General features: G+C 34.1%; 2 protein-coding genes across 3 annotated transcripts in view; both read right to left on the bottom strand.

Moving 5' to 3' along the window:
* The window catches only part of LOC130895884 (ski oncogene), a 67,793-nt gene extending 58,736 nt beyond the window's left edge, over positions 1-9,057 (bottom strand). Inside the window, exon 1 of the mRNA XM_057803478.1 lies at positions 7,469-9,057. Coding sequence (XP_057659461.1) covers positions 7,469-8,368 — 900 coding nt within the window. The 5' untranslated portion in view covers positions 8,369-9,057. The remainder of the gene's footprint in view (positions 1-7,468) is intronic.
* Positions 9,058-12,339: 3,282 nt separating this feature from the next.
* LOC130895880 (kinesin-like protein Klp10A) lies at positions 12,340-23,213 on the bottom strand. Of its 2 annotated transcripts, XM_057803474.1 has the most exons (8): positions 23,093-23,213; positions 22,473-23,021; positions 21,629-21,929; positions 19,357-19,601; positions 19,065-19,303; positions 18,214-18,402; positions 17,911-18,159; positions 12,340-15,948 (listed from the first exon to the last, which is right to left on the bottom strand). In XM_057803474.1, the coding sequence occupies exons 2-8, from the start codon at positions 23,017-23,019 to the stop codon at positions 15,676-15,678; spliced, it is 2,043 nt and encodes a 680-aa protein (XP_057659457.1). In that variant the 5' UTR covers positions 23,020-23,021; positions 23,093-23,213; the 3' UTR covers positions 12,340-15,675. The 2 variants fall into 2 exon arrangements, with proteins under 2 accessions (XP_057659457.1, XP_057659456.1); XM_057803473.1 differs by having other exon boundaries at positions 22,473-23,213.
* Positions 23,214-23,625: the final 412 nt, after the last annotated feature.

Genomic DNA, 23,625 nt, shown 5'->3' with positions numbered 1-23,625 from the left:
CCACGAAATTCATTTTGTAATGAAGTGCAATCACGATTGAATTTGGAAAACCAGCTCGAGATGGTCATAAAAGTCATAAAAAATTATCGTAATCATCCGTCTGTAAACAACTCGTATAACACTCGTATATAAAACACGTACACTAATAAAAATGTCAAATTTTATGATGGCGATGTCGGATTTGACGTATTATTCACATCATATCGCCTTATATATCGAAATTTAAGTAGCAACCCTCGTATAATAAAAAATGAAAGTTGTTTTATTTGAAAATCTACTAGCTCGAAGATAAATAAACGTTTATCTACTTTAGAAATAAATAAATGTGGACGTCACTGTGCGAAAACAAACGACATGACCCTGAATTCTTAAATTAACAGCTTTAGAATAATAACCGCGTGTGCACACCACTATCTATCTACCTACCTACCTGTGTGTGTATGTGTGCCAGATCAGCGGAAAAAACTTAGACGGTTTGGTGCCGAGGAAATTACAAATTTCCTACAACAACCAAACTTTACATAAAAAATCGTCAACTAATTGATCAAATTATAAATTAACGTTCGAAATTTCGCCAATTTAAAATATTAAAACACGTCCCTGTACAATTCGTAAAATTTAAATACGAAATATAATTTTCGCATTTCCTGTTGGAGACGTACAAATAGAAATTGTTTACAATTCTCCGTAGAAATTTTTATTTTTTCGAAAAATAATAAAATAATCTCGGTCAACTGATATTATCTGATTGATATGAATGTAGTGACGTTTGGAGAGATAAATAAAGTATTGTTTATACCGAAATGTTTAAAATAACCAACTGTACGGTATTGAAAATATTTTTATGAAATGAGTCTCGACACTCAATCAATCTACTTATCGATAAAATTAATAAATTAAAATCAAAATCTAAACAGGAACGTCCAGTACAATGAGAAGAGGTTTAATTTCCAAAAACTCAAATAATCCATATTTTAAACTTAAGTATATACGAGGGGGACGCAATATATTTCGAGATAGTTATCTCGGATTTTTTTACGCCAACTGTAATAAACGCAGTCGATATGGCAACACTGATGTAAATATGACAAATCTGTCATTAACGATATAAATTTGACGTACGAGGGTGAACGTATAGTTGTGTATACGAGTGTTATTCGAGTTGTTTATAGATATTTGAAACATTTTAGAAGTGGATTAAACCATAATCAGTATGCCTATGTTTTTAAATGGTGTTTCTTAACAAAGATAATTATATTTTAAAAGTATAGATAAAAAAATTATAAAAATTAAACATTTTTTTCCTTAGGAATGTACTGATAACAATAAATTTATTTATCCGAAAGATACTAGATTTTAAATTCAATTTAAACATTAACAAGTTGAAGTATTTTTATCATACTAATAACATCTAGGTATTTGTATTTTTTTACATCATTATCAATGCAAATAGAAAATTTTATAGATGTGTCAATTAGGATTAGTAAGGGGATTTTCAAATATCTATCTAATTTTTGAACGTCTAGTACATTATTTTAATACTTACGAGGATTGTTTAACAAGTATCCGAACCGAGAAATTTCATCTAAATTCGGAATTTTTTCATACAACCCTCGTAGAATCAACGCGGAATCAATTTATTCCCATACATCCGTTAATTTCATTGACGAATTTTTAAAAGTTGCACAATTCACAAATGTTTATATTCTTTATTTATATATATTATGTCGTAATTAAAAATCGATAATAGACAACAGACAAATCGCGTTTCGTATATAGATATTGTCAATAATTATTGTTTATAAACGAGGACACGCAACTATCCGTTTATTTAGAGATTATACAATGTGAGTCGCGACTAATAACCGTTCCGGTATATTAAACACTGTAATTATTTTGTTGAAAAACGACCGACCGTGTTTTATCTCTTATATACAAAGGGATCATAAATTAAACCAAATATTCCAGAATTACGTAAAAATTTTTCGCTAATAACGATCTACCCTTTTTTTTTCTGGTACTCAACTGTAAGTTTAGTAAGATAAGATACGAAAAACAAAGTTTTTTAACAATGTGAGTGGAAAATTTGTTCGCGTTTCATTACACCCCCGAAATAACACAAAAATCTCGTCAAACAAACACAGTTATGGTGATTGATAAAAGAAATAGTTTTTTTCACCACAAAACTCGACCCCCACGTCAAAGTTTTGAAGAAATTCGTATATATTACTTTTCGTACTGTCCTCGTAATATTTTTTCGGTGATAATTCGTTTCGATATCAAAAAGGAATCCGCGGTACTTAATCAAACGGGTATTTATTTTTTATTTAGTTTGATAACATTAAAAAAATAAAGATCAATAATAATAAAAAGTTATTAAACTGGAAATGATGGTATAATATAAATGTAAATATCTATTTGCGTTTGACCTTTTGATCTCGTCTAATCTCGTTAGCATGCGCTCTAGTAAAAAATCTTTTGTAAGACTTCTCAACGTTGAAATATTCGAACAAACTGTATAACAACAAAAGAAATTAATTTTCAAATTATATATTTTTTTACTTTAATCTTTTCGCTTCGAGAATCGAGATGCTACAAAATGGAAACCGCGTTTCAACAACTCTCAGTATAATATTTAAGAATTATATAAATATGTGCATGTTACATTGTCCTTGCGTATTTAAGTCTCCCGTTGATTTCATCAAGTGAATTCAGTAAATCATTTCGACATACTGATTGTGTGTGAGTGTATATTATACTTATATATAAATGAGAAAGGCGCCATGTTTATTGCGTAAGCAGTGCCGTATAAATAAATTTATATTTCTATCTAATAAATCTAAATATTTTCCCTACTACATTCTCAATATATCAAAGTTTAAATTAAATTAATTAATTACTATTACAAGTGGTACTTGCGACAAATTAATCGTAAATTTAAATTAATTCTCCGATTTTCGAAATTTGTGAGGTTATGAGCACCGAATACGTCTGGTCAGTAAGTATTTACTACATCCTTGTATATAAAAATAAGGAAAGCAATTCCTGAAAATCCATTAGACGGTGTCAGTAGCTTTTAACATGTGTATTACAAAACATACAGGGTTTACCAATAATTTATAATATAAGACCACCAAAAAAGTTTAGTTTAAAAGTTATATATTTAAAATTAGATCGTTGGATTATTTTTTTTTTGGAAATTCTTATATTTTCATCGGGTTTTTCGCAAATTAAGGACTAATTTTCAATTTCGATTATTGGTATTAAAAAATTTCATCTCCCATATATATTTTCGTAAATTCGATAAACGGTTAACGCAGATGATTGACGATCCAAAAAAAAATTCGAAAAAGTAGGCCTACAAAAAATATACAAAGAATTCTAGATTGTTTCTTTTCCTACAAGTTCATTTCCTTTTTTTTTTGGATTAAGTGTTTATTAATCGTTCTCGTGATGTGGTTAAATCAACTAAATTTTTCTTTTTCCATTTCGTTTCAAATTAGTTTTAGATTCAAGTTTTCTCTTTCGATGTTACTCTCCAACTTATTTTAATGTTTTTTCCCTACAAATCTTTTTTTCTGTACGATCTAGTTTGCTTTTTAGTTTTATCTATTGTTGTATCTTCTCGAGGTCTGTCAAGTTAGCGGGCCAACTTATAACAAATTAAATCCCGATCAAATCAAAAACTGCCGTTTTAACATCCTTAAAAAGTCCCAGAAAATAATGGGGTGGCCCACTAAATTGAGGCCACCCCCTAGAACTAAAAGTAACTACATAGATAATTCTATCATAATCATCAGGACGCGTCTCGGTATCCGGGGCAAAACGGCGGAATGTTGTAGTCGTAAGAAATGGTTTTCCCTGTTTTACCCCAGATGCCGACGAGCTCCGAGCTCCGAGCTCCTCCAAGAGGTGATTTACGACATTGTTAGTAAACTTAGCTGGTAACTTTCTGGAATATTAGTTCCCTCTAAACAGTACAAAAGACGTTAATATCATTGCCGCTTGATTTGCCGTTAACTAAAATGTCATTGCCGAGCTCGGAGCTCGTCGGCAACTGAGGTGAAACGGGGAAAAGGCATTTCTTATCACCACGTCAGTCTCGTAGTTTTTTTTTCTCGTTTTGTCTCAGATTCCAACGAGCTCCGAGCTCGGCAATGATGTTTTAGTTCACGGCAAATATTTACGTACTTTGTATTGTTTAGAGGGAACCAATATTTCAACGGGTGGCTTGCTACAATGATAATAAATTTAGCTGGTAACTTCCTGGAATATTAGTTTCCCTTTGTATGATCATCATAAATAATTGCCGTTCAAAAAAATACAAATCCCGATGTGGGGATACGCTGCTGATGTGGAGAAACGGGGTGAAGACATTAGGGTTAGTTTGGAAGGCATGCTTATCGACTGGGCGGGCTATTTCTTGACAAACTGTTTTCTTCGTGTATGATTGCCGTTTACGAAAATACGATTAGTTGGCGGGTGATGTGAGGGGTACGGGTCTATGTACCCTCGGCGAGACGAGGTAGAATCCGCGACGGGTAAATTTTCGAATAACAAACAACAAGAGCCCTGAACAGTTTTTGGAATTGTCAAAATTTATTCGATCCGCTATCTTGATTTCTATTTTGATATTATTACTTTTTTTTATTAATCCATCCTATATATAAATAAGTATTTGTCCAAAAAACTTTGTGAACGTAGTACTAAGTACCGGTACTCTATTATCCGCTTTTTTCTATTAAATATTGAATTTTTTCAATACTGAATCCGCTTCTGTATTTTTTTCGAATCCCACAGACAAGTGAACATCGTCGAACGGTCGCGTTTCATTTGTTATTCGACTTCCAAGGCTTTTCTTTAAAGTAATTATAGACTAGGCCAGATGCCAATGGGTATTTCTCAACGTTTTGCCTCTTCTATTTCGTCGTCGTCGTCATCGGTCAGAGAATTATTCACGAGGCATGAGAGATTTTGCGGTGGGTATTATGCGTGTTTTTCTACCCTTTTCCCAACACGCTATCCTTCGAGACTATTCTTTAGATTTTGGTTCCGGCGAGCAGGTAGACGAACGACGAAAAAAAAAAAAAAAGATTTAACGAGATTGCGATTTCACAAATTCGGTTTTGCGAGATATAAACGAAATTACCTCGTTACGATATAATTTCAACGTAATAAATTGTTGTGAAGGTCAGAATTAAATGTTTGCTAAAGAACAAGATATGCCAATGGGGTTGGGTAGTCGTTGTCCCAACCAACCATTTTTTACGACAAACACTGAAGGTTAATCCAAAAAAGAAAAGTAAATATGCAATCTGTCATTAGATCATTTTTTTTATGAGCACCAAGACATCAGAATTATATGGAGCTCTGTCGAGGTCAAATTAGCAAGAAATATTCAAAATATTGTAGCTTTTTTGTTGTTATTTAGTTGCCGAAACCGCGATTTTGTTGCTTAAGTAGCAATTAATGCTAAATTCGTATAAATCTAGCATAAAATTTCGAAAATCAATAAATATCGAGTCAACTAGTGAACCAAAATTTGTTGTTGCAAGTAAATACGGCCGAAAATTAGAAGAAAAAAACACCGAACGAATTTTTATACTAGGAATAATTTTCTTGACACATGCTAGCTTAAGCTCGATTTGATACACGAAAAATGGAGAAAAGATTAAGTTGCTACATTTGAACAATGTCCAAATGAGCCTAAAGAATAAGCAACAAAGTGAAACTGAAAATCGGGCGATACTTTCGATCAGCAACAATTTTTTTAGTACATGCTACCTTGAATTCGACTTGTTGAACAACAAATGCTAAAGAAATTTATTTGCTACATTTGAACAATGTCCAAATGAGCCTAAAGAATAAGCAACAAAGTGAAACTGAAAATCGGGCGATACTTTCGATCAGCAACAATTTTTTGAGTACACGAAGCCAATAAAACTATTTTCATGATCTTGGCGCCAATCGACGTGTTTTTTGAGCTCTAATAATTATTCTATTTCATCAAAAACTATCTGAAAACAAATTTCTAATGTAGAAAAAAGCCTTTTTGCAGTTTTTTTTTCGTTCACGATATCTCACAAACAAATCAACTAATTTCGACAAGACTGGCGGCGATCGACGTGGTTTTTTGAGGTTAAGAGTTGATTAGTTTTTGGAATCGATCGATGAAGTCGTTTAAAAGTTATTTCGAAAAAACCACAGTTGAAAACAAAAATTTTTTTGAGATTTTTAAAATCTACTGGACCTAATCGGTTCGAATTGTACTCTTGGTCAAGCCTTATCAAACACACATACTTACATACATACGGACATCGCGGAAATATTCAGGGAAACTTCCCAGGATCTCGAAACGTCGAAATCTGATGGAGACTCGCTTTTCGAAAAACGGGGTAAAACCGATTTTTAAAAATTTTTAATTTTCTTAGCGAACTAACAACTAATTTCGATCAGACTGGCGGCGATCGACGTGGTTTTTTGAGGTTAAGAGCTGATTAGTTTTTGGAATCGATCAGTAGAGCCGTTTAAAAATTATTCCATAAGGACCACATTTAAAAATTAATTTTGTTGCTTATCTTTTAGGCCCATTTGAACATTGTTCAATGTAGCAAATACATTTCTTCAGCATTTGTTGTTCAAGGTAGCATGTACTCAAAAAAATTGTTGCTGATCTAAAGGATCGGCCGAATTTTAGCTCCCATTTTGTTGCTTATTCTTTAGGCTTATTTGAACATTGTTCAATGTAGCAAATACATTTCTTCAGCATTTGTTGTTCAACAAGCCAAGTTCAAGGTAGCATGTACTCTAAAAACTGTAGCTGATCGAAAGGATCGGCCGAATTTTAGCTCCCATTTTGTTGTTCATGCTTTAGACTTATTTGAACATTGTTCAAATGTAGCAACGAAACCTCTTCTCGACTTTTCGTGTAACAAGTCGAGTTTAAGCTAGCAGGTGTCAAGAAAATTTTTGCTAGCATAAAAAATTCGTTCGGTGTTTTTTTTTTTCTAATTTTCGATCGTATTTACTTGCAGCAACAAATTTTAGTTCACTAGTTGACTCGATATTTATTGATTTTTGAAATTTTATGCTAGATTTATACTAATTTAACATTAATTGCTATTTAAGCAACAAAATAGCGGTTTCCCAACAAATTTTGCCTTTTTTTATCGATTTTTGCTAATTTGACGCTGCTACTTTGATAAAACCGAAACTAAGGTTGCTGAGATCAAACATAAATGGGAAAATGAATAGTTTTGATTCCTAATTCCTAACGTGTTTCTTTTAAAATCAGTACACGACGTTTTTTGAATGTAACCTCAAAAAAAAACAATTTTCTTATTTTGAATAGATTAGTCTGTTATTTTATATGGCAAATAAGAGAACAAAGTTTATATGTATTTTAATAAATAAATAAATAAATAAATGTTTATCGATAATAGAAAATGTAAGCAAATAAATTTCTAACCTGTTTTCGTTTGATGGGTTCAACAACCGTTGGAGTAGGAGTAGGAGGAGGAGGAGGTGTAGGAAAAGCGATTTTTCCTTCGTATTGTTGTGTCATATCGTTCAAAATGGACACGAATTGTTCGTAATTATCTTGCGCGTGTTCTTTGGGCACGTGCAAATAATATCGCCAATTGCTGGAATCGAAACCCCAATGAACGGTTCTGTTTTCCAAATTCCTGTGCACGTGACATACGAACTGTTGCGGAGAAAAAGCCGCTCGACAATCGCCGCATTCGATGCATTTCGCGTTTTTGTTTATGTACAATTCGGGATAACACAAACCGGTCGCTTTACCGAAACACTCGTGGTAAACGGGTATTGAAGAAGCTCCCTTCCGAGGTCGGAGTTCCGTATTCACTTGTCCATACAACAAGGCACTACACAACCTTTCCGCGTCCGTTTTCGTTATTAAACCGCAACTAGGAGCACCACTAGGAAGAATACTTTGATTTTTGAGAACGTTCAATTGCTCGGGCGTACATCTCGAACAATATATTTGTAATTGATCGCATTCTTGATTGATTTGTTGTAAACTGAAATCTCTTAGAACGGAATTTAAAACTTGCGGTAAACAAAGTCGTTTTTCGCCTCCGACGACGAAACAAGAAATCGTTTCGCCTTCGAGTATAGTCTCGGTACGTTCGCTACAAGACGTATCGGGAATGGTGAGTATAGGTACTTGTTGAACTGGAATCGGAGCCGGTACGAATTCTTCGTCTTCTTCTTCTTCTTTAATTTCGGGCGAGGGCGTTTCATTTTTCACGGTAACTAAAGAAGAAAGTCCGGGACCTTGGAGGCTTTTCGTAGCGCTGTGTTGATAGTTTTTCAAAACGCTTTTCAGATGCGGAGTCACTTCCATATTTAAATTAACAACGACGATCCTTCAATTCATCACAAATACACAAACACATTATCGTTAATTAGTAGGTTAATCATTTATCAACTTTGGTTAATTAATAATTGTACTACCGTCACTCGAATTGTCAATAATCGCTTCGACGATGCTCTCCGCGTATTTTATATAGTAATTAGTAATTTTCGAAACGCCATGTATCTCATTATATAATGAAGGTGAATTTTAGCACTGATTTAGCTTAGCTTCACAAAGTCGCCCGTCCACTAAACTGTTTACCGTTCTCCTTCTCTTTCTCTCTCACACACAAATTCATAATGCCGACTACCGACGTTCTCCGACCAAGACTCATGTCTGACTGTGACCAGTGACCGGTAATAATCGTCTCGACACTGTGTTTTGCAGACTGTTACCAAAGCGCAAGCGCGCTCACAAACACTGCCACTTTTTACAACATTTTACCGACATTGAATCACGTTACGAAACATAATCACAATTATTACGTATTACCACCCTAGAAAAATCGCTTCTTATCCTCGAACACGAACCTATTCCAATCCGAACTCCCCCCGAATTACCTAATAATTTTACCTAAATTCTAATGATTTTTTTAAGCGAGTTAGATAAGCACTAGGAGCAGACGATGCAAAATTAAAGGTGTACCGTTATATCGAGGACGGTATCGAATAAACTATATAAACCGAGAGAGATTAGTTGGTTAAAGTTAGGTTTGAGTAGACCCTGATGTAGGAGTAACTCCTCTGTACGGCTGGGGTTCTGTTTGCCTAACTGTTTCAAAGGGGAGATTTTGGACAAAAAAAAAAACAATCTATACCGTTTGGAACGAATACAAATTATCTTTGAAATATTTTAACCAAATTTGAATGTTCTAAGATCATTTGGAATCTTTCAGGATTAATGTAAATTCAATTTATCGTTTTTTAGATCGTTCTAGAACATTTTAGAACAGTCCAACATCATTTTTTAAAACTGTTTTAAACTATTTAAATCAAGTTTATAAGTCTCAAGATCGTTTTCGAAATTTTCATGGCTTTTTAGAAAAGTCTAGATCCCTTTGAATATTTTTTTGACCAATTTGAGCCCGATTTATTGTTCCCTAGATCGTTCTAAAACATTTTAGAACAATCTATACCATTAGGAACGAATCCAAATTATTTTGAAATGTTTTAATCAAATTCAAATTTTCTGAGATCATTTTCCGAAATGTTTAGGACAATCTAGAATACTCTAGACCCTTTGGAATCTTTCGGGATTAATGTAACCTCAATTTATCGTTTCCTAGATCGTTCTAGAACATTTTAGAACAGTCTAAAATCATTTATAACTGTCTTGATCTATTTAAATCAAATTTGTAGCTCTCAAGATCGTTTTTCGAAATTTTTATGGCTTTTTAGAATAGTCTCTTGAATGTTTTTTGACCAATTTGAGCTCGATTTAGTGTTTCTTAGATCGTTTTAGAACATTTTAGAACCGTCTATACCATTAGGAACGAATCCAAATTATTTTGAAATGTTTTAACCAAATTTGAATCTTTTAAGATAATTTTCCGAAATGTTTAGGACAATCTAGAATACTGTGGACCCTTTGGAATCTTTCGGGATTAATGTAACCTCAATTTATCGTTTCCTAGATCGTTCTAGAACATTTTAGAACAGTCCAACATCCATAAGAATCATTTATAACTGTCTATTTAAATCAAGTTTGTAGCACTCACGAAGTGAAGCTTGCAAGCAAAAACGGCCCTTCTCGGATTGTTTTTTTTTATTTTTGAGGAGCTTTACTTGTTTTCTTTTTTGGTTTTTTGAAATTTTTGTGTTCTTTTCCTATTTGTTTATTTTAAATTCAATTTGGAGCGGGCGGGTACAGCTGCGGCTACATTATTTCCTATCAACGACCGTTTGGCTGGAAAACCATTTCACCAGGTTGCAGGAAAACCGCAGAAAACCTGCGACACCGACAATCCCATAATAATTTTCAAAAATATACAATCTAAGGCTGCTCTAACGAGCCGGTTCAGTTATTTCCAATCAACTAAGGCCCTTATTACCCAAGCAAAAAAACAAAAGATGATGCATAACTTAGTTGAAAAATGAATATTTGCTCTTTCTGTCGCAACGTAATAAAAAATAATGACATAAATACCTTATAAAAGGTTTCTTTTTGTTATAGAATTGATATTAAAGCTGATGGAGAGATAAAAACAATAATACCAAAGATACGAGTACTGGAAACAAGGCAAAAAAGGAAAACAACAATTCCCGTTTCGAGTGGGAGCTCCGTTAAGCGATAACGGTTACATTTTTAAAAACGTTCGTCCACCTCTATAGAACGTTGTGGAAAGTCTAGCCGCTTCTGGCCCCACACTTCCCCGCTCCAAAGCAGACACTGTAGCTATCACGTGATCGACCTTCCCGTCAAAATAGGCGTCGTGTTCTGTACGGCGAGAGGAGCGCCAGAAGCGAGCGAAGGGGAGAGAGGCGATATTTCATCTTTGTGTAGCACGTGCAACCAAATGGATAGGTCATCATCGCAATCGGATTCTTCGGGACGCGAACGCAACGGCTCAAAATATATCAACTTTTTAAAAGATACGATGGATATTTATTATCGGGGTTTTATTACCCTTCGTGGAATATCATTAATTCGTGGTATTCGCCACTGGTTCGGTTTGGTAGCTACACTTGTTTCTAGGTATGACGCGACCTTTCGATGACTTGCTCGAAACTACAGAGAACGGGATGATGGATATTACTTAGACGATGCGAGGTTATTTATCTCGTTAAATGTGGTTTATTACGTATTATAATAATGATGTAGAACGTTTGGTTTGTTGGGATGATTCGAAGGTAAACGTGGGGAGAGTGGATATTTGATTTTACGAAATTGGGACTGCGAAAAGTTCGTTTCCCCTCCAAAACAACAACCTAACCTTAAAAGCATCGCGTTGGACAAGTTTTCACACAATTAGAAAACAACCGGATTCACAAAAACAAATGAAATTAACGGATATAGAAAGTTTGACAAGAAATTATTTATATTTATTTATTTATATATTTATCGTTAGTTTTATATCTAACGATAGGGGGAGTTGGAAAGATCTTCACCCTTTAATACCAAAAACCCCATAGACGAAACTTTAATATTGTGTTGATAGTTTCCTAAAATGAGGTTAGAAAGACCCCCAGAGGTGCACGTGAGTCCCTACAGGATTGAACGTCGAAAACATTTTGATTTGATTTTTTATAAAGTTAGCACTAAATCGAAATCAATAAAATTCTCAAAAGGTGAATAAATATTTGTGAAACAACTAAATTATAAACTACTAAAAAGTAGAAGAAAGTGATTTATATAACCTCAAATATCTCAAAGTAATTAATCAATTTTTACCATCGAATTCCAAGTTGAAATTTATGGAACCGTTAGTGAAACACCACCACTACAATAACATTCTCAAAATTACACTGACGCGCGTTTCGTTAGCCAAGTTATCGTCTTCAGTGGCCGAGTGTAAGTAACTTACTTTGGTTATGGAAAAGCGCATTCGTCGGTGTAATTTTGTGAATGTTAGTGTAGTGGTACTGAAAATAGCGTGTTCAACTCGATTCTAAATAAAAATTTTTCCAGGAAACTTGAGAAACAAGAAAAACAAATTGGGTGATAATTGGATCTAGATAAAAATTGTTCGTTAGACGTATTGTACACTATGTTTACTATTACCACTTATAACCAACACTGTCTGATGCACGTTTCGATAATTAACTTATCATCTTCAGAGATCGAGAGTAAAGTACATCTAGATGTAGTTTGAGCTCTTTTTTGTGGTCGGAAGCTTAAAACGTTCCATCATTTGTTTTAGAGTGTCACGTCAAGTGACAGGTGAGGTTTCTGTAAGGATGAAAATCCGAGGGTGTTAGATCTAGGTCGTGAGGAGGAAGTTCCATTAATAAAACACTGGATTCGAATACTTTCAAATATATTTATCATCCCTAAAAGTGTTTTTTTTGTTATTATTTTTGTAATTATTTTCGATAGAACAGCTTGTAGATAATTATTTACTTTTAGAGACCTAATAAATTAATAATTGCAAATATATAAAAAAAGATAATAAACAACAAATTAAAAATATAATTAGTATACAAAGTTATCTAGAGTGAATACTTTGAAAAGTGAGATTTTTAATAAAAAAAACTTTCTAATCGAGTCCCCTTTTACTAGGGAGACTGCGCAGTCGCAGTTTTTTATTATTGGATTATTAATTACGCCTATAGTTTGATGTTTAGATTCCAAAACAATCACTCTAGTCCAAGGCTAAATAGGCTTACGACACAAATTAAAAAGAAGCTTTTCGGCTGCCACTTTTGAAATCACACGATTTCGATTTTTTTTAAATATATATATATGTATATAACAATTTTTAATTTTCTTGGCCAAAATTTAATTTCCCCATTCGAATGCGACATGTGAAAAGGGATAAATAAGAACCAAAAGTAGATAAAGACCTGGATAGACGCAATCAACAAAACTAATGAGAATAGAGGAAAGAAAATTGCAAATAAAAAAATAATTTTAACCCCCTCCGATATCTCAAATCCGTAAGGACAAAACATCATAAGGATTTTAAGAAGCTCCTTTTCAACAAAAAAAAAAAAATAAATAAGAAGAAGAAGAAGAACAACGAATGCTGAGATTAAAAGGTTATATGGTCGAGCAGGGTGAGGGCAAAAATACTGCGTTGGTTGGGGTGTTTATCCAGAATGGAAGAAAGGAATTTTAAAAGTGGAGAAGACGCGAAAAGAATAAGAAGACGTCCATGTAGGATATGGAAGACTTACAGAAGGTAGAGAACAAAAGGAGTTGGAGAAAAGCAGTAGAGGAGGTCCATTGTGCTGTTTGATTTAAATTATTATTTTGCGTTTGAGTTTTTATTTTCCAAACAAAAAATATTCGACACAATGTAAATAGAAAAAGGTTGATGAAAAATATATAATCAAGCATTGAAATGAAAGTTTATACGAGGTAATGTGAAAATATAATAAATAATAGAAGAAAAAATTATATTTTGGTGGTTTTTTAATGAAACATATCAAAAGTGGATTTTTTTATTCGAATTATTTTTTTATTAATTTATGTTATACTAGAAGAAAAACTGATAAAAATTCAAATTTTTATGGATAGTGGGATTTTATGACTTAAAATAATGAAAATTAGAATGTTTTAAACCGTAATTAACCAAATGAAATGATCTTATACACGGGATATAGACAAAAAACTCAAAAAAAGTATGATGTTGATAATAAATAATAAAATTGAATAAATTAATAAAGTAACTTTTCTTCTTTAACGCCGTTTTTAATCTTTATAAAATTATTTATATTATATTCTATTTTTATACTTTATCGAGTAATGTAACGATTCTAAACTCGATATTTCAGTATAAAACGAAAAAAATAAAGAAAACTTGGTAATTATCTAAAGCTCATTCCCCGCTGCCTATAGACTTGGCGTTGTGGGGATTTAGAGGGAGGTAATTACACAATATATGGAAGGTGGAATTGACCATCAGTCATTGTTTTTAAGTTGGGTTATGTTCTACATAACAACACTATTCATACAACATCTTCCCATACTCAATTAACCCCAAGTCGAAAAGGGATGATTTTTAGATAATTACCGAAAATTTTAATCGAATTTCTATAGTTAACAAATACATCATCCCTTTGCTAATCAATTAGTATATTAAATAAATATTATCAAAAACAAATATAATTCACGATATTATTATTAAATTAAATCAAAATATCGTCCGAGTATTTGCAAAAATTCTTTTTTTTTTGTTTTTTTTATGTATTATTAAAAAATCCAGACAATAACGTTGACAAAAATCGAGAAAATGTTGAAGAAAATTATGTGTCCCTTAACTAAAACCCTGTTCCAAGAGTTGAAGAAGGGGATGCTATAGTTCAGGGTCAAGTAGAGCTAGTCACTGGAAAAAAAAGTCTTAATAGGGTAAATATAAAGCCAAAGGATTGGAAAATTGCGGTTAAACGAAAAAGCAACAAAAGAAAATAGTCCAAACTACAAGTTTAGCAAAATCGATGCGATTGAAAAAAAGGACAAGTGTGATAAAATATCAGATCTGGATAGAAACGAATTTTTGCAGAAATATAGATAATTAGGAAACAAAACGTGAAAATGAGCGATGAAAAAGATCTTTCTAAAAATATTCTTTTTGGCTGAGGAATCAGTCAGATCTCAAGTACCAAACGAAGCTATCCAGATTGACCCTCAGTAATGACGATCAATCGAAAAACGACACTGAAAACTCTTGAACGGTATCCGGGACTAAACCTGCTACAACGAATTAAGGATTCTTTATTCCCAAAAGAAGATCAGTGTGAAACTTGGATCAAGCACAAGTTAGACAACATTTCTAAATACAAGTTTCAAAAATATCAGAAAAGAAGACGACGACGGTGATAAGAGGTCTGAAGAGACAAACAACATATTGGTGGTACAAAAGGTACTAACATATCTGGATATTAGTGCAACATTATTCAATATTCAATTTGGTGAACCATAAATGACACGGGTTACATCTGGCAAGGCTTTTAAGATAACTTAATAAGGAAAAAAAAACAAAAATCAAACATCACCGAGGTTATAATTTGAAGTGACGGCTGCACCAATCAGAAACCGTCTCTAATGCTCTTCTTCACTTTTTTTATAAAGGTGACGGTCTGGTTGTAGGCCGTGCATAATGTACCAGCTGATTATGTCGGAAATTTCTTATCTCAAATGGATATTACAAAAGTATTCGGTAAGTGTCGTACCTTCGACGGATATGTTTGGTACAAAACGTGACTTTGAAAACCTCCTGGAAAAAGATTAACGTTTTGTTTTCACGATAGTTTATGTCACGGAGGATTAATCTAAAAAATAGTAAAAAAAAGTCAAAAAGCTCCAATTACGAGGAGGATATAAAATGAAAAGACATACAATTATTTGCAATTACATGTCCGATATAAAAATATTTTTGTCTTTGATAAAAATTCGTATTAAAACCGTATCCGATCATTTTTAAAAAATAAATAAATAAATTAACGAAATCTACATTGTAACAATTTTGGAAACAAAATAAAAGGCAGATCTATGACGTCAATAACTCGTTTATCGTTTCGGCCCCTTTTTAATCGATAGAAATTTCAAAGGTGGCAACGCCGCGGTGGCGGTGGGCGAGTTACGTTACGTTAATTTATAATATTATTCAGATATAATCGTAACCAAAAATTATTTCACATTCTCTTGTTAGTTTTTCGACTGAGCTGTTCTTCCGCTACTAATTTATCTTTATAATCGTCTACGATCTCTTCGGCCCTAACGAAAAACGAAATACAATTTCGAATAAATTCCTTCCAACTGTTGCAATAAGCTTCTTGATCGTACGCCACCGTGTCCGCCATCCTCCTCAATTCCGTCGCTTTCACCAGAGCCACTTGCAAACCGTCAATCACCTGCTTGTGGTTCTCCAACATTTGCTCCTCGGCTATTTCCAATTCCGAAATAAACTGCAACACAAATCAATAAATTAATTTAACCTTTTTACAGAAATGCAAAATATAAATACATCCGTGCTTTATCGATTTCTCCAAGGCTCTCGAAAACGCAAAAATAAATAAAGGTAATTGACATTCTGTCGCTTTTCCTATTCAAAGAAATTTTCGGTAAAGCATTTACAGAACTATCAGATGCCATCGAAATCAACGAAGAAGCAATCGACGACATTAAATACGTCGACGATACAATACTTATAGCAAATAACGAAATAAACACAACAAATGAAGAATATGAAATAGCAAAAGTCAACTGAAGACATAGATTAGATAGAAACATATGCAGGAACCTGAGAAAAGATCACGGATGGAAAGATGTTTCTTTAAAACCAAAATTAGGTTCAATCAGGTGTTTTTCGTCTTCTTCTATGGTTTGGATCTACTTTATAAAGTCCGGAATACTTTAAAATATAAATATAAGTTATGGGGAGACTAAAAACATACAATTGATTGTCCGATGGAAAATGGATAGTAAGAGATTACCGAGAAGAAGACATTCATGGTAGCACTCAACTACACTGGCGGTTTAAAGTGTCATTTATTGAAAAAAGATAAGAATAACGGATAAAACAATGAAAAGAAGAAGAGGAAAACTCGGTTTTCGGCATCGCAAATTTTCGTCTTCAATCGGCGCTACGGTTCTTTGATAATCAACAATCCTTTCTGTCCTGAACATGGTATCTCTTAGATATCAACGTCCTCCTCTCAGTCGCCGACCTCCAGGTACTCCATACATAACTCCGCGCCGATATCAATCAGAAAGCATTTTAGACACGCCATCTGTTTGATCTCAGGATCCTCCATGTACCATTATCGCAAATCTTAGTTCCCGGCAGTTCAAAATCTTGTCTTCGTCATAGTCTAACTCTGGCATCCATATACGTGATTCCAAGACGGTTTAAAATCTTGTAAATTGTAAGATTTGACCCTCTGAAGTTGAGCGCTCTATGTCCAGAAGCATTTGTTCCTGTAAGCAACTCTTCTCTTGGTGGAGCACAGGATTTAAAACGTGGTTTGGTAGGTCGGGGTTCTCCTTGAGGTTATCTCGGACGTGGTTTCTTTCGAATCCTCTTGTTTCAACTGCTCGCTCGAACTCCACAACCGCTCCAGAGAGAACCGAAGTGGTTAGGATGCTCCTTGAGGCACCTTCCGGTGTTTCTACCTCCCCTCTGTCGAAGATGTCATTGTAACCTTGTTGGAGACGCCGAACCTTACCAGGTCATCGTACAGTTAGTACCTCAAGATACCGTTAATGAAGAGGTGGCGAAGGTTTTTATTTGAATTGGTGGCGCACAGGATTTAAAACTTGGTTTGGTAGGTCGGGGTTCTCCTTGAGGTTATCTCGGACGTGGTTTCCTTCGAATCCTCTTGTTTCAACTGCTCGCTCGAACTTCACAACCGCTCCAGAGAGAACCGAAGTGGTTAGGATGCTCCTTCCGGCACATTCCGGTGTTTCTACCTCCACTCTGTTGAAGGTGTCATTCTAACCTTAAGCACCAGCTTGTTTGGGACGTCGAACCCCACCAGGTCCTCGTACAGTTGGTATCTGAAGATACCGTTAATGAAGTGGTGGCGAAGGTTTTCTCTAGGGTCTGGTGGTGCGTAAAATGTAATCAAAAAAGCGCGAGTTTTCTACTATTCAAATTTTTTGAGGCGTTTATTTCAAATCTCGATTTTGATCTGTTTGATATTTTTGAAAGTACAAATGATTTTTTTAGGCAAGTTTTTCACCTTTTGCACTTTGATGGGTGTTTTTAGAAACGATGAGAAATATTTGATGGCTCATTAAGATTAAACAAATAAAAAACAAATAGGAGTTATTAGTCCGGGCGTAGATCCTGAAAAAAGAAAAAGGAGCCGTCATCGAGAAAACGCTGCATAGCCGCAATTGTCAAATAAATAATAAAATTAAGTCACCTGGTGTAAATCGAGCATTTCCGGTGTCATGTCTTGTTCGTTCAACGATCTCAATTGTAGCAAGTCTCCGTTGTTGTCTTGTTCTTCGTCTGTTTCGCTGTTTGTCTGTAAATCTTCGGCTACCAATTCTTTCACTCGATCCGCGTAACGTAAAGTGTTTAAGCTGTGTTCGCAAGAATTCACCCCCGGCGATATCATCGCTATCATACAAGTGCGCGAACTCGTTCCCACAAAAGAATCTCTCAGCACCTGAAATTTTTTATTTCACAAACAAATTTTTGATTTTTTTTTTTTCGTTTTTACCTGCGTAAGTTTGCTAACTCTAAACGGTAAATGGGCGCCCTTGCGACCCAAGGCCCTAATGCATTCCTTCAGCGCCAATAATGATTTGTTTATTTCCGCACCTTCCATTCTGGTCTGTCTATTGGCCGACGAAGTATCCGCTCCCCTTTCGTTACCAGCCAGATCGATTAGGGAAAATTTACCGTGAATCTGGAAAATTTGTTAAAAAAAATAAAGTTTTTACTATAATTTAGTTCATTTTAACGTTTGGAGACAACAAAAGATGCTGTGAAGATGGACCGTGCAAGATATAAGAGAACACAGACCAAACAACTGCTCGGGTACGCACATGTGATGAAGATGGAGCAGAAAGAGAATAGAAGAAAGCAGAATAGAAGAAGACGATTAAACATCTCGAAGAGAAAGATTGAACAGACCACAAAAGGCAGAGCTAACCAGGAAAACGAATGGATAGATAAAAAATTGTGGTTCAACTGAAAATTTTCAAGTAAAAGTCCTTCAAATCCATTGAGATTCCGGGTAGTTTTCGATATACCCACGGAGATGATGTTGTTAAAATACCAGTAGAATTTCTCATTGGTTAGACAAAAGGTCCTTTTATGCGTGACATAACGCACCGGGTGGTTCTACACCAAGAGTGTTCAAACTGATCATCGAAAAGAACCTTTTCCCCACGAGACTTGTACCTTAGAACAATTACAAGCCTTTTTTACTTTCCAATACGAATCTAGAGCCTTAATACTCTCCGAACAGATTGAAATTTCCTTTGATTCAGGGTGGTTTTGTCCTAAATGGGGTAATTTTCCTCAAAAATAAAAGACAGTCCCCTAGAGAATTGATAAGAATCGTACCTTGGACATGTTGTTGCTGGCCCTTAGGTAAATTTGAAAGACGGCGTGGGATCGCGAGGAATTGTTGTTGGCGAAGGTCTGTCCCGATGTACGAGCTTGATTACCCTTCTGGATATAACCGAGTACTTCTTGTACGTTGTAAACGACTTTTTCTTCGAGTCCGACAACTTGAACTTGCTGTTTACCGTCTTCCAATATCCTCAATTTCGCTTTGTTGTTCAACAGATCGAAAACTTTACCTAGAAAACCGAATTTGTAATAAAACTATTTATTATTCTTCTTCTTATTTTACCTGAATATATTTCAAAGAAACTGGCGGACACGACGAGATTTAGATGTCGATATTTGGGGGAATTGACCAATTGAAAGACGTCGGCGGCCGCCATCGCGTATATTCCTCTATCGCAATTTTGATTTTTGCCGCTGACGAAATCGCCGCCCATCGTGTGAGTTTTACCGGATCCCGTTTGCCCGTACGCGAAACAAGTGGCGAAACCCCCTTCGAATATGGTTTTTATCAAGGGTTGCGCCGTGTACCTATCAAAAAAATATATATAAAAGTGACCCTTAATACGAAGAAACTCGCAAATTTTGCCACCACACTATACAAGACGAAAATATCCGGCAAATATCCACAGTATCTTACCAAAAAAGGGGACGTGGTACCCCAGTAGTTTTCGACGTTTTCTTTGATACAATCATTAGAAAAGATCGATGACGTGAAACGTAATTTCTATTGAAAATATAATTTTCATTTGGTCCTCGTATCATGCGTATCCAAATTGTAAATTCGATTGAACCGTTAAGTCGCTTAAATACCGATTTCGTAAACCATCAAAAATAGAATAACAAAGTTTCAATTAAAATGTTAATGACCCCCTATAGAAATTCGCTCGATTTGTTATAAAACGAAAATGTACGAGGATTGTTTAAAAACGACATTCTCTAAGGCTCAACAAACAAAATGGTTCTCAAAAATGTATCATAACTACAAATTAGATAAAACAGTCAATTCTCAATTTACTAGAGATCAAATAACTGCGTCGGAATAAAAATTTATGATGGAACAAAAAACTAATTACACTTAAACTTTGTTCTACGAGATTTGTCCATAAAATAACGAATTTTCACAACGAAAAACACGTTAATTGGCATTTAATAATACACGTTTGGAAAGCTTAAACCACCCTCTATCTTTCGACATAACGCCGTTTCAATTTATCCATTTTTGAATCTTTTTTAGTAGTAGAGTTGTCAAAGTCTACTGCCGAGCCGAGATAACTGCAAAAAAACCTCATCTTTCAATTCTTAGTTCCTCTTCCCAAGTGTTTATTCAATCCGCGAAATCACTTATGGCCACTTTCACGCATTTTCGGGACCTCCTAAAAGGATTCTCAAAATGTGGCGAATGCAAAACTCGCCGAGTCATTCTTCGACCTTTCAGCATTTCTTCTTCCACTTTAAAACAAAGTTGTTCGTTATGAACAACTCGTACAACCCCCATTGAATTATCCGCACAGTTTATGGACATTTCGAACACTCTTACACTTTTCCCCGTATATGTCACACAGTTGGAATTTAATATCCTTGTAAAGAACGTTTTTCGTGCACAAAAACAAGAATGAAAGTTTTGGATATATCACCAGGGCGGTAACTGAGAGCTAACCGCCAATCTGCAACTCCTCGGAAATCTCGAAAAAACGTATTTCAAATAATTTCACCATTCCAAAATGAATTTGTATTTTTTTTGACAAATTTTGATTGACCCGGTATATTGTAATCGATTTTTTATCAATTTTTCTGCGATTTCGAAAGTATTGAAAATGAAATTCGTTTCTATCTTCAAAAGTAATAAAAAAATCAGATTGTAAATAAAACAAATCCGACCCTGTATATTAAAATTCTACAATTATTGTCATGAGTTTATAATCAATCAACAACTCAGCATGTATACTGTAAATGTGAAATGGTAGACCCTGTATAATAAAATCGATACTCTTGAAACACTTTTCTTAATAAAAATAATTCTTTGTTCATTTGGCGCGATTCAATTTAAAATACAAAAAGCTGGAAACCATTAATTTGTATGTAGAATGAAATAAAAAATCGATACAAGGAATATTAGCTATCGCGTCAGCAGCTCGAAAAAAAATTGATTAATGTTTTTAGTTACCCACGTTTGTTTATAATATACTTTCTTATCTTCAAAAACCGTTAAACTATGAATAATTCCTATTTTAAACTCATTTTTGTCATTACAAACATTGTGTACACTCTAAACATGTTTTTTTTTTAAATAATTATTATACAGTGTGAATCACTTATTCAATTAGGCAATATTCCATGAATGAAACCCAGACAGATATACAACCTCTTGTATGTGGGAACCAACGTTATAGTTAAGCAAAACAAAGTGTCTCTTAGACACAATCAAATTATTTTATATTGATGTGATTCTAACTCAAAGTTTAATTGATTATTTTCAATAAATACAAAGTCCAACACTCATTGGTTAGCCGGAATTTTTTTAAAAATACATCAATGATAATTGAGATGAAACTTACCTGTAGACCAGTTCGTTTGAGCACGTTTCATCAAAGGCATAATCGAATCGAAACATTTGATTTTCAAGGTATTTCGTTAAATCTACTTTATTTTTTGGTTCGTGTACAATCAATTGATTCTTACTGGGTATTGTGATGACGTCTACTTCTTTTCTGGCTATTTCTTTTCTATTTAACGGTCGTTTCCTTACACATACGGTAATTAGATGATCTTCTATGGGGTCATTTTCTGTCAACGGTTTTATATCTATACCTCGACGGTACTCCTGTATCATATTGAGCAATTCCCAATGCGGATTACCTATAAACCGCGTTGTCGAAAAGAAAATTCGCTACATTAAATTTAAAAATAGAATAATCCGTACCAATATCGTTAAATTAAAAAAAAATTACATTTTTAAATTTACCACAGAATGTTTGTTGAAATATGACAAACAGGTCATATATTATGTCACCAGACATGTTTATCAACAATCAAACAATGAATTAATGAAAAGTAATGTGTTAAATTTATAAATGTTTACATAATATTCAAGCTGCAATTATTATTTAGTTACACCTTGTATATTAGCACGATGATATTTTATTAATCAGATGATATAATGGAAAATTTTCTTAAATTATGTAAATATAAAAATGCGATTTGTGTGGTCTCTTGACGATTGTAAAGATAATATTTTAGGGATATTTATTTCAAAAAAATCCCCTTCACTAGGTTTATTCGAATGTACCCACACTTTATCATTTAAAGACATTGTAGGGATTAAACACTTAATGTAAGTGGATTATTGATAATCGAGATTGCTATTAAAAGATAAACAAAATATTAACAATAGTCACTTACCGGGAGCCATTTGAAGGAATGCTTCTTTTTCAGCTTTTTCCTCGGCTTGTCTTTGCCGCCTTTCCTCTCGGTTTTTCTTCAATTTTTCTACTTCCTTAACTACGTTACTTCTTTTTGAATTTTGAGCGGTGGACATCCTGCTCGTAGGTATGTTACTTTCTTTGGGTTCGGATGTCAACGTGTGACCGTTATTGGGTATCATTGTTGCCCGGGATTGATGAGCCGATTTTATATCGTTATTTTGCTTGACACTGGCGATAGATTGTCTTGTCGGGTCCCGTTGTAATTTATTGAATTGTGCCTGTGTGATGGTCCGATCCTGTTTAGTAGGTTTTTCTCCTTGTCGAAGGATGACGATTTCCGGATTTAAAGATTCTATTGCGGCCATATCAATTTCTTTTCCTTTAGTTTCACCTTGTTCGAACCATTCCACAGTCGCACATCGCAAATCATTGTTGATAGCGGCGACAACAGCTGAATGTACTCGCCCATCTGTCCGTTTTATGTTGATACTAGAGCCCACTTGAAGAATTTCCAGCATATCCATTACTAATTACCGTATGCGTAAAATAAAATTTCTCGTAATTAATTATCACAATAAGATTCAATATATTTTTTACCTATTTACAAGACACTTTCAAATTACTAACTGTATTAAGAGCCGTTGAAGCATCTTTCTTTCTTTGTCAATTTCAATTATTCGAGGTTATCTTCTTCTTTCTATTCGGCCTTCAAACAAACAGATTCAAAACTACAGTCGAGTTTACCTTTTAAGGTAATGATTAACGTATTGTGGGTTGTTCATGGTCAAGGGTGAACACGTCATACGAACCCGTTATGTACCCATTTTACTACCCCAAAATTTAAAAACAGAATATCAAACTTATTATTATGGTTAGTAAAAGTGATTGCCTCTAAATCGTACAAAAACTCTATATACTAAAAAGTTCAATTCCTCCTTAGCGCTAGACAACCAGTAATACCGGATTGTAAGGAAAGTAATATAAGTGATTTCAACGAAATATTTTTAAATTTTATTAGTTTAATTTGCGGTAATTAAAAAGTTTAATTTTCAATAAATTTATGAAGGTGAAAAGTCTAAAATCATTGAATGTCCCCGAAACAATTAGAAATCAAATAATAGTTTTAATTA

The sequence above is a fragment of the Diorhabda carinulata genome, chromosome 6, assembly GCF_026250575.1.
Source record: "Diorhabda carinulata isolate Delta chromosome 6, icDioCari1.1, whole genome shotgun sequence".
Classification (NCBI taxonomy): Eukaryota; Metazoa; Arthropoda; class Insecta; order Coleoptera; family Chrysomelidae; genus Diorhabda; species Diorhabda carinulata.
Note: the sequence above shows the minus strand (reverse complement) of the source record. Positions and strands in the feature narration are given on the sequence as shown.

Coding starts and splice junctions, on each gene's coding strand:
- LOC130895880 (XM_057803473.1), bottom strand. CDS start 23,019: ATGGATATGCTGGAAATTCTTCAAGTGGGCTCTAGTATCAACATAAAA. Junction 19,304..19,356: donor TTTCTTTGAAATATATTCAG/GTAAAATAAGAA, acceptor TCGGTTTTCTAG/GTAAAGTTTTCGATCTGTTG. Junction 18,403..19,064: donor CCAGCAACAACATGTCCAAG/GTACGATTCTTA, acceptor CAAATTTTCCAG/ATTCACGGTAAATTTTCCCT.